Source organism: Hordeum vulgare, chromosome 1H (assembly GCF_904849725.1).
Source record: "Hordeum vulgare subsp. vulgare chromosome 1H, MorexV3_pseudomolecules_assembly, whole genome shotgun sequence".
Lineage (NCBI taxonomy): Eukaryota > Viridiplantae > Streptophyta > Magnoliopsida > Poales > Poaceae > Hordeum > Hordeum vulgare.
This window is the reverse complement of record NC_058518.1, coordinates 118,232,439-118,246,429: the sequence shown is the minus strand read 5'-3', so window position 1 is coordinate 118,246,429 and position 13,991 is coordinate 118,232,439. Positions and strand designations below refer to the sequence as shown.

At 44.2% G+C, this 13,991-nt stretch overlaps 1 protein-coding gene and 1 non-coding gene across 2 annotated transcripts; both read right to left on the bottom strand.

Moving 5' to 3' along the window:
• Positions 1 to 755: 755 nt before the first annotated feature.
• On the bottom strand, positions 756 to 1,857 carry LOC123407902 (embryo-specific protein ATS3A-like). The gene is made up of 2 exons (XM_045101146.1): positions 1,517 to 1,857; positions 756 to 1,417 (listed from the first exon to the last, which is right to left on the bottom strand). Exons 1-2 carry the CDS (start codon positions 1,610 to 1,612, stop codon positions 995 to 997), a joined length of 519 nt encoding a protein of 172 aa, XP_044957081.1. The 5' UTR covers positions 1,613 to 1,857; the 3' UTR covers positions 756 to 994.
• Positions 1,858 to 2,077: 220 nt separating this feature from the next.
• Positions 2,078 to 2,149, bottom strand: TRNAP-AGG. Its single transcript has one exon. It is a non-coding gene; the product is annotated as a tRNA-Pro (tRNA).
• Between the last annotated feature and the right edge of the window lie 11,842 nt (positions 2,150 to 13,991).

The window sequence follows — 13,991 nt, the reverse complement described above, 5'->3', positions numbered from 1 at the left end:
CCTGTCCTTCGACCACGCGCAACCCTGTCCTTCGACCACGCCTCCGACGTGCCGGACGACTCGCCGCGACCGTGCCCCACGTAAGCGCTGCGGCTCCGGCCAGATGTGGAAGCTCGCGCTGCATACACCCATGGGAAGGGTAGGGAATTTCCCGCCGCCGCCGCGTCCACCGACAAGGCTTTGCCCGACGGTGCGTGCCGATGGCGACGAGGGGGAGGGACGGAGCGGAGGGGACAGACGGCGACGCGGCCAGGCTTCGCCTTCCCCGCTCGCCAGAGCGGGTCGGGCGAGCAGTCAGATTTTTGTTGATTGATCATTAATTCATATGTGTGGTAATGACCCTGCTTGAATCCTAGGGTTAGAGTTAGAGTGGGTTAGATTTGAGCCATCTAACCCTCAAAGATCCAAATAGATGGGTTAGAGTTGGTTAGATGCATCTAACACACCCAAAAACTTTAACCCATCTAAGAGGTGCTTTTTTGAGTTAGAGTAGGTGGGGTCGAGTGAAAGAGAAAGGTCCAAAGTATCCAAATGATTAAGAAAGAGCATTTATTATTCATCAAACCCTCCCATCCAAACACCTTTAAAGTTAGAGTTAGTTCATGTTAGTTTAAGGGTTAGAATCTAACTTTTACTCTAAGGCCGTGCTTGGATTACATGTATTGTAATATGGAGGTGTCAAATTTACACATGTATTATACTGGTCTGCATTGATTTTCAGTTGGAAATGAAACCGACGGATAAAGATCTGTATGTATTCTTGAAAAATACGCTATTCCAAACAATGAAACCAGGTTAAAGTATCCAAACAGGGGCAATGTAAACAGGAAACAGATCATTAGGGGTGCCAGGAAGGTGCCCTCATGGCCTCATCATTTTTCGGATTCTCTAATTACTTATTCTGAATTCTCTGTTTATTCTCGACAAAATGCCGAATTACTACATACGGAGAGGGGCTGCGCCCGGTGAGTAGAGCCGAATCAATCAGGTCGCCCTAGCCCAGAGGCGAAGCAGCCGTAGAGGTGGTGTTTGTCCGAGCCGCCGCCGATGCTTTGGCCTTGGGGCAGCGGTTGTGGCCGTACCAAACGCCGTCCGGCAACGGCGCTCCGAAGTAGAACGTGGCGGGCTTCTCTCCGGCGCCGGGGCCCGGCTCGACGACCTGGACCCACTCGGGCGCCCAGCCGTCGCGGCCGGCGCGGCGGAGGTAGAGGTAGCAGACGCCGTACCCGCACACCCCGGAGACGCGGAAGGTGTCGGTGCCGCACCGCTCGAAGGCGCCGGGCGGGAGGCGCGCGCCGTACGCCTCGTTCCGGTACGCGTCGCCGAACGCCACGCTGACCGCGTCCGACGTCCGCGCCGGCGACGCGCAGCTCGTCTTCACCTTCACCGTGTACGTGCACGTCCGCACGGCCGCCTCCTGCACAACACAGCACAGCACAAAACGGCGCCATCTGTCAGTGTCACACAGCAGAGCAGAGCAGTCGTTGGTTGTGCAAGAAGAAGAAGAAGAACTCACGGTGCGGCTGTCGGGGGAGAAGCCTCCGAAGACGGCGACGAGCAGCAGCAGGAGCGAGAGGCGAGACGCGGCCGCTACGACGCCGGGACCCGCCATTGCCGGCGACGAGGCGAGGACGTTGGGATGGGGATGTGGGAAGGGGGCGGCGCTAGAGCTGGATGTGATTGGTTGCGCCGCCGTGTAGGAGCTCGGGGGTGCTAATAATAGCGCCCCGGCGTGTCACTGTGTGAGGATTGGGACGCGGTGCACGCTAGCACATGGCTGCAGGCCAGTGGACCAGCACCGCATCGCATCGCACCGCACCGGCAACACGCCGAATCGGTCACTGGCGGACACGGGCCTTGCGTGTCGTCATGCTCGGTGCTGATGTGGTCCGCCGCAGCGCAGGTCGACGGACAGGTACACACGAGCGCGGAGAGTTCTAATGATGGTTTATTATGGTCTCAGGATAAAATGGTTCTACAAAAATACGAGTTCGGAAAGATTATGGACGTTGAGAGCGGTCTCTGTGGCACGCTTCAAATGGGAGAGAGAGAGCAAAGAAACAAAAATAATATAATTGGGGCATTCCGAGAATTGAACTCGGGACCTCTCGCACCCTAAGCGAGAATCATACCACTAGACCAAATGCCCATTGTTGTACTTTATGTCATCTACAACTTATTAAAACAATCCAGAACGTTGTAGAATGCACACATCCAACCGCAAGGGAGTGAATGTATGCTCCGTTGTCAATCCTATTTGCTTTTTTCTGAATTGTTTTTTATGTTAACTTAATAATATCATTGTGATAGTCAAAATAAAGATGAATCTTCATAAGCGTAACAATCGAATCGCGGCTGGCCATACAAGTTAAGGAGGATGTGATTTCTTGAGGGCCTGAATCATCACGTCAATTCTTTGTGAAACATATCTATTAAGGACATGTTCTGATCTCCTCCAACTTCACAAAACTTCCCAAATCCAGCTTCCCCAGCCAGCTTCTTGCTCCAACTAACGATTCCCCGAGCGGTCGGCTTCGTGTGTAGCTTCTTCTAGCGCCGCGGCTCAGCTGGGAGGTTGCGGGCCTATTGGATGCCAGTTTGGGCCCGTTGGAGGCAGCCGAGTACCGGTTCCATGGAGGGAGCGAGTAGCGACCTGTTACTTGCGAGCGTACTAATTCGCTGGATTGACTTGACGGTGGCAGTTGGATGTAAAAAGGGCAAACTCCAGCTTTTTGTTTTGGTGGAGCTGGGCCGAGCCTGCTTCTCGTTTTTGCACGTAGCTCCGGCTTAGCTTCTCGAATCGAGCTTCTCCTCGCTCAAACGTTCGGCACGGCTTCTGTTCAGAAATTTGAGGAGTTGGAAGCTGGAGGAGATCAGAAAAGGCCCTAAAAGGTACCAACCTCTTCTGGAAGACATGCATACCTCCCAAAATTAAGGTGTTTATTTGTGAGGATTTTTGCCACCATCTCTCTGAGGACAATCGTCACAGCCTTAGTGATGGTTGTTGCTCCCTTTGCGGGGAGGAGGATGTTAATCGTATTTGTTTTCGTGTGTGCTTGCCAAATTCATGTGGATTGTGGTTCAGGGGTGTTTAGGGACCTTTCGGACCGTAGGTCGTGTCTGATGTGTCAACGCCATGGACCTCATGTGACCATGTACTGGATCTTATCATGTAGTTGCGTGGCAGGTTTTTTGACGCTCAATCATTTTCTTCGTATTAAAGTTGCTATTGAAAATATTATCATTGTTCATATGCCTGATTGTATTTTGCAATCAATTGACTTCTTTCAGTTCATCTATGTTGTCACTTGGGAAGGAGAAGGACAAGACCATGTTGCAAGCAATACTCATGAATCTTAGATATATCCACTCTCTCAATCGACCGTCGCCCAAGCAACTAAAGTAGGGTGTAGTTGTAGGTTTTGGTTACCGAGCATGCATGCTCGTGTATGCACTCATTTGTATCGCTGATAACCTCAACCGTTCATTTTGTGCAACCTTCTAATGTAAAACTTGAACCTGTGTTCATGTTTGATGATGTGTAATATATATAAAGGCATGTGTTGCTTCTAGCAATCTTCTAAAAACGTATGGATATAGTATCGGTATTTGTTAAAATTTGGTGTTTTTCGTGAGTATATTGGATGTGTTAAGAGTTCCAAGAAGAAAATGTATGATTGAGGTGAGCGAGACAAACCCCTTGAATTATAAGATACGGAAATGAATGTTAATCAAATAGCAGGAATAGATGTGCAGTCGATGTTGGCCATGATAAAAAAGTATGTAATGGTGGTGCACACAACTCTACGAAGTAATGACAAGAACCTGTAGTGGGCCAATGTGAAGAGATTCTCCTTCATGGAGCTCAAGACGTACACCATGAACTTCTGCCTCGATTGCGTGCTTGGCGAAGGCGGCATGTGCTAAGTCTTCAAGGGTTGGATCGACGAGGTCACCTTTGCGCGAGCGCATCCCAAAAGCTACATGGCATCGTCCTCAAGAATATCATGCTAAACTAGGGGCAATTGCCCTTGGTCACCTTCAAATAATTGAATGAACTTTGATTCAGGAAATAAGAAAAACAAATACTAACAAAAAGCAGGAACATATGTGAGTTCGGTGGTGTTCATGACAACAAGTATGGCAACGGTGCCAATGATGCAACGGAGAGGGCGATATCCTGCACGCTGCAGTCATCCAACTTGAGGACCTTTGCCTATACGGATCTCAAGACATGCACATACATCTTCTTTAAATCCATGAAGGAATATATTATCAAGTTTGCCATGTCGTAACTAAAATAAAAAAGAAACTAATGAAAGGGCGTGTAATATGTTCTCCCTATGACAATAAAGCACATAGGTACAAGAAACTAAGGCACATAGCTGAACGTAAGCAACACAACTCAATGCCAGCCCACATTCCCAAGCCCAACACACACAAAACCGGTGAATGTTTGGATCCTGTACCTTGGGGTACTAAGGTGAAAACAGTGGATCCCTCCATCCTATGGTTTTCCTAAGGTCAATGTTGACGGTTTGGTCTCTAGGAACGACGAGAGAGGGGTCATGTATCTTGTTTGTTGTCGAGACCAACATTGCTTATATTTGGGTGGTTCATATGTAGTTATGAGAAGCTTAACTGAACTATAAATTTTAGAGGTGATGGCATGCTTAGAGGGCCTTAATCTAGGATGTGATATTTACCCGCGGAATATAGAAGTTGCAACAGACTGTTTGGCAACTGTTAAGAACCTGAAAGAACCTTGCCTGGTTGCAAGTAGTACAATCATCCAAGATATCAAGGTCAATACGGATGCTTTCGGTAAGATCGGTATTGACCATGAGGTTAGAAAAGCCAATATCAAGCACATGAACTAGCTAGGGAAGTAGCATCGTAGATCTCAGTTGATATATGTGGTTTATAGGAACTTTAGATATAATTTATATCTAAACTATTTATTCGCTGAATAAAAGTGTTTCACCCTCTTAAAAGATGACAAAATGACACGGGAGAAGAAAAAAAGAAGACGATGCTTCGCACACTAATATGAACATGTGTAGCATTCTCAATTGGGTGAGCTCTAGGAAACCATTCGCCATCTCGAAACCTCTCTAGAGACGCGATCGCAGGCGATCTTCTCCCTCCCCTCTCAACACTAATGTTGTCGTGGGTCCTAGTCCTCCCCTTCTGCTGCTTTAGCGGTGAGAGCGGATGGGGGCCCTCGCAACTTCTCTTCAGTAGGGAGATATGATAGGCATAGCTTTTGTGAGAGGTGATGCATCAATGGTGGAGACGGCGCCACATGAGAATAATCTACTTCTGCTCTTCCTCCATCTTGTTGACACTCTAATGGGAAGCACCGAGGAGAAGGTGGCTTGGTCTTCTTGCCGGTCTTCAGATCCGATGAGATTCGTGTCGACTATTATACTTGTGTTTTGCGTCTTGTAGTGGGGTGCGTGGACGGCGACAAGTGATATGTCCATTTTGCATCACGAACTCTTATTGATAATTATGTTATTCTTGGTTATTATTCCACATTATGATATAATTCTAATGCCTTCTCTCTCTAAATTTAGAAGGTACACCACAAAAGAGGGAAAATGCCATAAACTAGAATTCTGGACCTGAAAACGTCTGAAAATTCACTCGAATCCAAATGACCAAAATTTCGTGGAGAATTTTTGTGGAATATATGTCAATTATTGGAGAAAAATATACCATAGGGGGGCCACCTGTTGGTTCCAAGCCAACAGGGCACGCCCACCCCCTAGGCATGCCTTGATGGCTTGGGGCCACCTCCCAGGTGCCCTGGCATCCCTGTTGTGCTTAAAATGGTTTTTGACCTAGAAAAAAACAAGAAGAAACTTTTGGGTTGAAGAACCATTGTCTCGAGTCGAAAACCTGGGCAGAGGCCCTTTTGCTCTCTCGTAGAGTGATTCTATCGGGGAAACTTCCATCCGAGAGGGGGAAATTGAAGCCATCGCCATCACCAACACTTCCTCCTTCTTGGGAGGACCAATCTTAATCAACATCTTCACCCCCAGCATCTCATCTCAAACCTTAGTTCATCTCTTGTATTCAATATTTGTCTCATGTAAGTGCATCTAGTGCCCCTTAGTGATTTTTGTCGTTTGAAGACCTATAGGTTAAGTATCTAATTTGTTCATGAGTGTACATAGGATCTATAAGTCACTGAGGAGTTTGAAATATTCGATGAATATCGACCCCTAAAAATGTATATCTTAGGCTGAAGAAAATGGTTTTCTGTTGAAGAATTGAATCGCGAAGAAACTGCGATGAAATTGATATTCCTCATGAAGATATTGAAGATGAGGAATTCGTTGTGTCCTGAAGAAAATCAATCTGAAAACTTTGAAGCATGAAGATTTATTCTTTCTATTTTATTTTCTTCACTCTTGAGTCATAGGAACACCGTACTGTTAAAGGGGGTCGAGGTAACACTTTGGAATGAATTTCCTCATGATTCTCAACCCAAGCCTAATCCTACCAAAAGCATCATGTGAGGAATATGAGAGACATGAGGACTCTCACAGTTGAGGGTCCCGACCGTTACCGCAATTCGTGCCACGTCACTGATCTTATCCACACCAACGGTCATATTATTTAAGGACATTAATGTCAAATCATGTCGGGATGCTCCCAGGCTATAAATAGCCTCCCCCCACAACCATTAGCTGGTTGTCTGCTCCGTTAGAAACTGACACTTGTCATAAGAGCAACCCAAATTCCTCAGAGTCTTCGAGAGTAAATCATCAGTGAGGAAATACCCCAAACACCAAACCACAAACCAAAAACTAAGTGATTGAGCATCACTGAAGAAGTTGTTCCTGTGTGGGACTGAAGCCTTTTACGTTTGAGGACTGTGCATCCTCCAGACGGTTAGGCGTCATGGTCTAGAGCAATCCAGCAGTCAATTGTGGATCGCCGGGTGAGCAAGTTTGTGAGGGTTTGGAAGTCTGTCGTGAAGACTTACCACGAGTGTTGGGCGAGGATTGTGTGTTGTTAGATCAAGGAGAATACGGTAGGGACTGTGTGTCCCAGGACTGTGTGTCTTTTGGTTTCAATACCAAGCCGCTCCAAACCAAATGTACAACTATCACATCAGTTGGAACTGGGTCATCAACCATTGTCTTCACTGTGAAACGGGTTCTATTTCTTCAACTCTTTCAATTCCACATATTGTATGTTGAAGATTTTCATTATCACTATTTGAAGAATTTGCTGAAGACTTTCTCTGAAATTCCTCAACCCCAAATTCTTCACACGAGTTAATCTTCACCTGATTTCTTTGTGCCTACATACTGTGCAAACTGCTTTTCATATTCTTCACCTTGAAAACTGATGTAGTGATACTTTGCACCCCCGATCCATTGTTGTTTCCGCTGCAAGTTAGTCATAAGTGAGGAATTTCCTCAAAAGGAATTTCCTCAGTGATGAAATTCTAAAAATCTCCTATTCACCCCCCTCTAGTCGATATAATGCACTTTCAATTGGTATCAGAGCAAGGTACTCCATTGTTCTGTGTGATTTTGGTTTAACCACCTGGATTTTTAGTTATGTCGACTGCAGGCATGATCAAGGTTACTGCAGGATGTCCTACTTTCAAAGGAAAGGACTTTCCCTTCTTGAAGACCAAGATGCAGATGCATCTACAAGCTATTGACAATGATCTCTGGTATATTGTGGAACATGGTGTCCCTATCATCACTGCTACTGTCTCTGCCGCTGTTGTGAAGAAATTCAAGCAACTTGATTCTCAAGCAAAGAATATCATATGTGGCCATCTGAGGGAAGGTCAGTATGGCAGAGTGAGTGTTTTGGGCTCAACAAAACTTATCTGGGATTGTAAGTGCATCTAGTGCCCCTTAGTGATTTTGGTGGTTTGAAGACTTATAGGTTAAGTATCTAATGTGTTCATGAGTGTACACAGGATCCATAAGTCACTGAGGAGTTTGAACTATTTGATGAATATCGACCCCTAAAAATGTATATCTTCGGTTGAAGAAATTGGTCTGAAGGTGAAGAATTGAATCGCGAAGAATCTGCGATGAAATTGATATTCCTCATGAAGATATTGAAATTGAGGAATTCAGTGTGTCCTGAAGAAAATCATTCTGAAGACTTTGAAGCATGAATATTTACTCTTTCTGTTTTGTTTTCTTCACACTTGAGTAATACGAACACCGTACTGTTAAAGGGGGTCGAAGTTACACTTTCGAATGAATTTCCTCATGATGCTCAACCCAAGCCTATTCCTACCAAAAGCCTCAAGTGAGGAATACGAGTGACATGAGGACTCTCACAGTTGAGGGTTCCGACCGTTTTGGTAGCCACGCCACATCATTGGTATTATCCACACCAACGGTCATATTATTTAAGGGCATTAGTGTCAAATCATGTCGGGATGCTCCGAGGCTATAAATAGCTGCCCCCACAACCATTAGCTGGTTGGCTGCTCCGTTAGAAACTGACACTTGTCATAAGAGCAACCCAATTCCTCAGAGTCTTCGAGAGTAATTCATCAGTGAGGAAATACCCCAAACACCAAACCACAAACCTAGAACCAAGTGATTGAGCATCACTGAAGAAGTTGTTCCTGTGTGGGACTGAAGCCTTTTACCTTTGAGGACTGTGCATCCTCGAGACAGTTAGGCGTCATGGTCTAGAGCAATCCAGCAGTCAATTGTGGATCGCCGGGTGACCAAGTTTGTGAGGGTTTGGAAGTCTGCCCTGAAGACTTACCACGAGCGTTGGGCGAGGACTATGTGTTCTTAGACCAAGGAGAATACGGTAGGGACTGTGTGTCCCGGGACTGTGTGTCTTTTGGTTTCAATACCAAACCGCTCCAAACCAGATGTACAACTGTCACAACAGTTGGAATTGGGTCATCAACAACTGTCTTCGCTGTGAAACGGGTTCTAATTCCTCAACTCTTTATATTCCTCAGGTTATGTGTTGATGACTTTCACTGTTACTGTTTGAAGAATTTGCTGAAGACTTTCTCCGAAATTCCTCAACCCCAAATTCTTCACGCAAGTTAATCCTTATCTGTTTTCTGCGTGCCTGCTTACTGTGCAATCTGTTTTCACATTCCTCATACTGAAAAACCGTTGTAGTGAAACTTTGCACTCCTGATCCTTTACTGTTTCCGCTGTAAGTTAGTCATCAGTGAGGAATTTCCTCAAAAGGAATTTCCTCAGTGACGAAATTCTAAAAATCTCCTATTCACCCCCTCTAGTTGATATAACGCACTTTCAATTGGTATCAGAGCAAGGTACTCCCTTGTTCTGTGTGATTTTGGTTTAACCACCTGGAGTTTTAGTTATGTCGACTGCAGGCATGATTAAGGTTACTACAGCATGTCCTACTTTTGAAGGAAAGAACTTTCCCTTCTAGAAGACCAAGATGCAGATGCATCTACAAGCTATTGACAATGCTCTCTGGTATATTGTGGAACATGGCGTCCCCATTATCTCTGCTAGTGTGTCTGCTGCTGATGTGAAGAAATTCAAGCAACTTGATTCTCAAGTGAATAATATCATATGTGGCCATCTGAGCCCAGGCCAGTTTGGAAGAGTGAGTGCCTTGGGCTCTGCAACACTTATCTCGGAGAGACCGTGCAAAGTAAATGAAGGAGTATCAACCGAGCGTGATTCTCGTGTTGATGTTCTCCGCAATCTCTTCAATCGCTTCAAGAGGCTTGACAATGAAAGCTGCCAAATACCTTTGATCGCCTCACTGACATATCAAATGAACTGCAAGCACTGGGAGCTCGAGACATTACTGATCACGAAGTTGTGAAGAAACTGCTAAGATCTTTGGATTCTTCATTTGATACTTTAGTCCTGATGATTCAAGAAAGACCAGACTACAAGATGCTTGATCCAGCTGATATACTCGAAAGACTCAATACTCATGAATTCCAGCAAGAAGAAAAGAAAGATCTATATGGACCAAGCTTTTCTAGACCACGTGCACTGAAGGCTAGAGCAATTTCCTCATCTGAATAAGAAGACTCAGATGATATCATTGGTGACCCTGAAGAGTTTGGACAGGAGCTTGCAATGCTTGTGAGGAAATTTGAGAGGTTTACACGACGTGGCCAGTTCGGTGAATCTTCAAGAAGAGATATGAGGAAATCATAATCTTCATTTGAGGACTACAAGAAAAGAACCTGCCACAAATGCAAGAAATCACATCACTACATTGCTGATTGTCCCCGTTGGGGAAAGGAATCAAAGAAGAAGAAATACAAGGATGACAGTTCTGATGACTCGAAGAAGAAGAAGAAGAAATCTTCAAAATCCTCATCTTCAAAGCCCTCATCGCACAAGAAGACTAGTTTCAGAAAGGCTCGGGCACTTATTGGCAAGGAAATGGATTCCGAGGCAGAATCAGAGGAATGTGATAAAGACTCAGAATCCGGACAGGCCAGTCTTGCACTTGCAACTACTTTTGTCAGGAAGTCAATCTTCAACCTTGAAGAAGATGATGACTCCATCCACAGTGATGACTATGTTGATGACTTCGCTCCAACCTATTGCTTCATGGCAAAAGGTTCAAAGGTATCGAATGTTGCTTCCTCTTCTGATTCAAGTGACTGTGAACCTGATGATTATAAAAAACCCAATTATAGTAAACTTGGAATCATTGCCACTAAACAACAAACTATCGTGGAAAAGCTTCAGAAACTGCTAGATAGAAGTGATGATCTGTTGAATGATGAAATGAATCTTACCCAAATCCTCACTGAAGATGTGAAAAGTCTTCAGTCTAGATTTGATAATCTTCAAGATCGTTATGATACACTCCTCACTGATCATGAGAAACTTTCCTATGAATTTCTTCAAAGGAAGCTTGATCTAGAGAAGCTAAGGATTTCTCATGACGATCTTCGTATGGAAAATGATTCATTACTAGCTCAACAGATCAGCGCTGCTCAAGCTCAATTCATTCCTCCATGTCTTAAATGCATTGAACGCGAAACTGTTAATTCTTCACCAGAATCATCAAATGCTTCTATTGCTACAAATTCTTCATCTGCTCCTGTAGTGTCAAATTCCTCACTTGAGGAAAACACAAATGTCACTGATGAAAATGCAGGGCTGAAGGAATTGTATGTGACAGACATATACAAAAATCTCAAAGGAGACCAAACCCTTTGTGATGTGCTCAAAAAGCAGAGCTTGAACAGGAACCCGAGGAAAGAAGGAATTGCCTTTGAGAGGAAATTGAATGCTGATGGATCTTATTGGAAACCTGAGCAGTATCCCAAAACCTCATGGGTTGCTGCTACTGGGCCTCCATTTGATCCATCCAATCTAACTGGCTTATCATGTGAATTATCCTATTCCTCAGATGAGTCATTTGACTCCAACTATAAACTGTTCAAAAATCAAGCTGGTGAAGTATTTGCTCGATATGTTGGAATTAACTGCAGGAATGGTCCTCCCCTAAGGAAATTTTGGGTTCCCAAAAGTTGTCTTGAAAATCTTCACGTGAATGTCCTCATGACACCACCAATGAAGAATCTGAACCCCAGATCAAATTCCTCAGGAGGACCAAAGTCTTCAAGAGGATCAAAATCCTCAACTGGTCAAAACTATGCTCGTACCCATGCTAATGCTTCTAACATGCAGGGAAACTACAAGGAATATGAATATGAACGTTACTCTTCAAATCATTATGTTCATAAATCCTCAAACGAGTTCTCTGCATATTCATATGAGTACTTTAACCCCCTACTGCTAAGAGAAGTGCATTAGCTTCAATGCCTCCTTTCTCATATGGTGCTCGCATGATGATGAATGCTTTACCACCCCTTCAGATGTGGGTGGTGAAGAAATTGAACTAATCACTTCTGCAGGTCAGGTCTCCACATGAAAATCATCATCTGAAGAAGTTGCTGGAGACCTGAGGAAATACTTGATAGGACGCAAGCTAATATTGATGAAATAGAAATATTTCACACGTCCTTATAATTCTATTATGATGAAATTCCTATCTGATGAAATTGATATCATATTCTTCAAGTTTGAAGCATATGAGATGGTAAGCTGTACTAATTCATCTGCAGGATGACAAACCCAAGAGTACTGAGTGGTTCTTGATAGTGGCTGCACACATCACATGACTGGTGATAAAAGCCTGTTGATGAATATGCCATTAATTCCATCACCTCTGAAGCAAATGACATATGCTCACAAAGGTAAAAGCAAGGTATTGGGACTTGGCAAAGTGGCTATTTCCAAGGATAGGCATATGGACAAAGTGATGCTTGTTGAATCCCTTGGATTTAACCTCATGTCAGTCTCAATGTTTTGTGATCTTGATATGATTTTTATCTTTGGTAGAGATAGATGTGTGGTGATCATGGAATCTGACAAATCCAAAGTCTTCGAAGGTGTAAGAAGAGGGGATTTGTACATTGTTGATTTCTCTACAGGTCCTCAACCAGCCACTTGCTTACTAGCAAAAATCTCAGAAGGATGACTATGGCACCGAAGACTAGGTCATGCAGGAATGAGGAATTTGCACACGCTCGCGAAGAAGAAGCATGTCATTGGCATCGAATCAGTCAAATTCCTCAAGGATCATCTCTGCGGTGCATGTGAATCTGGGAAAATGACCAGATCCAAGCATCCCTCGAAGACTATCATGACCAATACTCGTCCCTTAGAATTGCTTCATATGAATCTATTTGGACCTACTCACTATGCCACACTAACAAATGCAGCATCTTTATATGGCTTCGTCATAGTTGATGATTATTCCAGATATACATGGGTGCATATCATCTTATATAAAACTGAAGTGCAGTAAATCTTCAAACGATTTTCTTCAAGGGCCTCGACGAACTTCGGCATCAAGATCAAACATATCAGGAGTGATAATGGAACAGAGTTCAAAAACACTAGTCTTGATGATTATCTTGATGAACTTGGTATTACTCACGAATTATCTGCTCCTTATACTCCTCAATAGAACGGTGTCGTCGAAAGGAAGAACAGGACTCTGGTTGAGATGGCAAGAACCATGCTTGAATAATATCAGACTCCTCGTCGCTTTTGGCCTGAAGCAATCAATACTGCATGCCATATCATCAACATGGTATATCTTTAGAAATTCCTCAAGAAAACCTCATATGAACTCCTCACTGATAAGAAACCCAATGTAAGTTATTTCAAAGTCTTCGGTGCAAAATGTTGGATTAGAGATGCTCACCATATCTCAAAATTTGCACCTAAGGCACATGAGGGTTTTATGCTCGGTTATGGAAAGGACTCGCATACCTACAGAGTCTTCAACAACTATCACAACAAAGTTGTTGAGACTGTAGATGTGCGGCTCGATGAAACTAATGGCTCGCAAAGAGAGCAATTGCCTTCTGATCCAGATAAGTTGTCTCCTGAGGAAGCAATAAAGCTAAAACCTACTGAAGACATTGTTCCCACTGAGGAAATTGATGAAGAAACCATCCCCATCACTGATGAAAATCAAGAAGGTGCTTCTGAGGAAATTACTCCAGAACCACTTCCTCAGCCCAGACGAAATCCTCAGCCAGTTCATCCGAGGATTGCAAATGAAGTAGAACTTGACAAAATCCTCAATGACATCAACACGCCATGTCCTCTCACTCGCTCAAAAGCTTCACACTTAGTTAACCTTTGTGGGCATTTCTCTTTTGTATCTATCACAGAACCCTCAAAAGTTGCTGAGGCTTTCCTAGAACGGGAGTGGATCCAAGCTATGCAAGACGAACTTCTTCAATTCAAGCTGAATGACGTATGGGAGCTCGTCAAATGACCAGGTCCTCGCAAGCACAACATCATCGGAACCAAGTGGATTTTCCGAAACAAGCAAGATGAGGATGGTCAAGTGGTGAGGAACAAGGCATGACTTGTAGCCCAAGGCTACACCTAGGTTGAAGGAATAGATTTCGATGAAACTTTTGCACCTGTTGCTAG

Bases quoted from the DNA above. Each gene is read 5' to 3' on its own strand.
- LOC123407902 (XM_045101146.1), bottom strand. From the start codon at position 1,612: ATGGCGGGTCCCGGCGTCGTAGCGGCCGCGTCTCGCCTCTCGCTCCTG. The intron at 1,418-1,516 runs GTGAGTTCTTCT...TGTGTTGTGCAG, and splicing joins TCTCCCCCGACAGCCGCACC to GAGGCGGCCGTGCGGACGTG.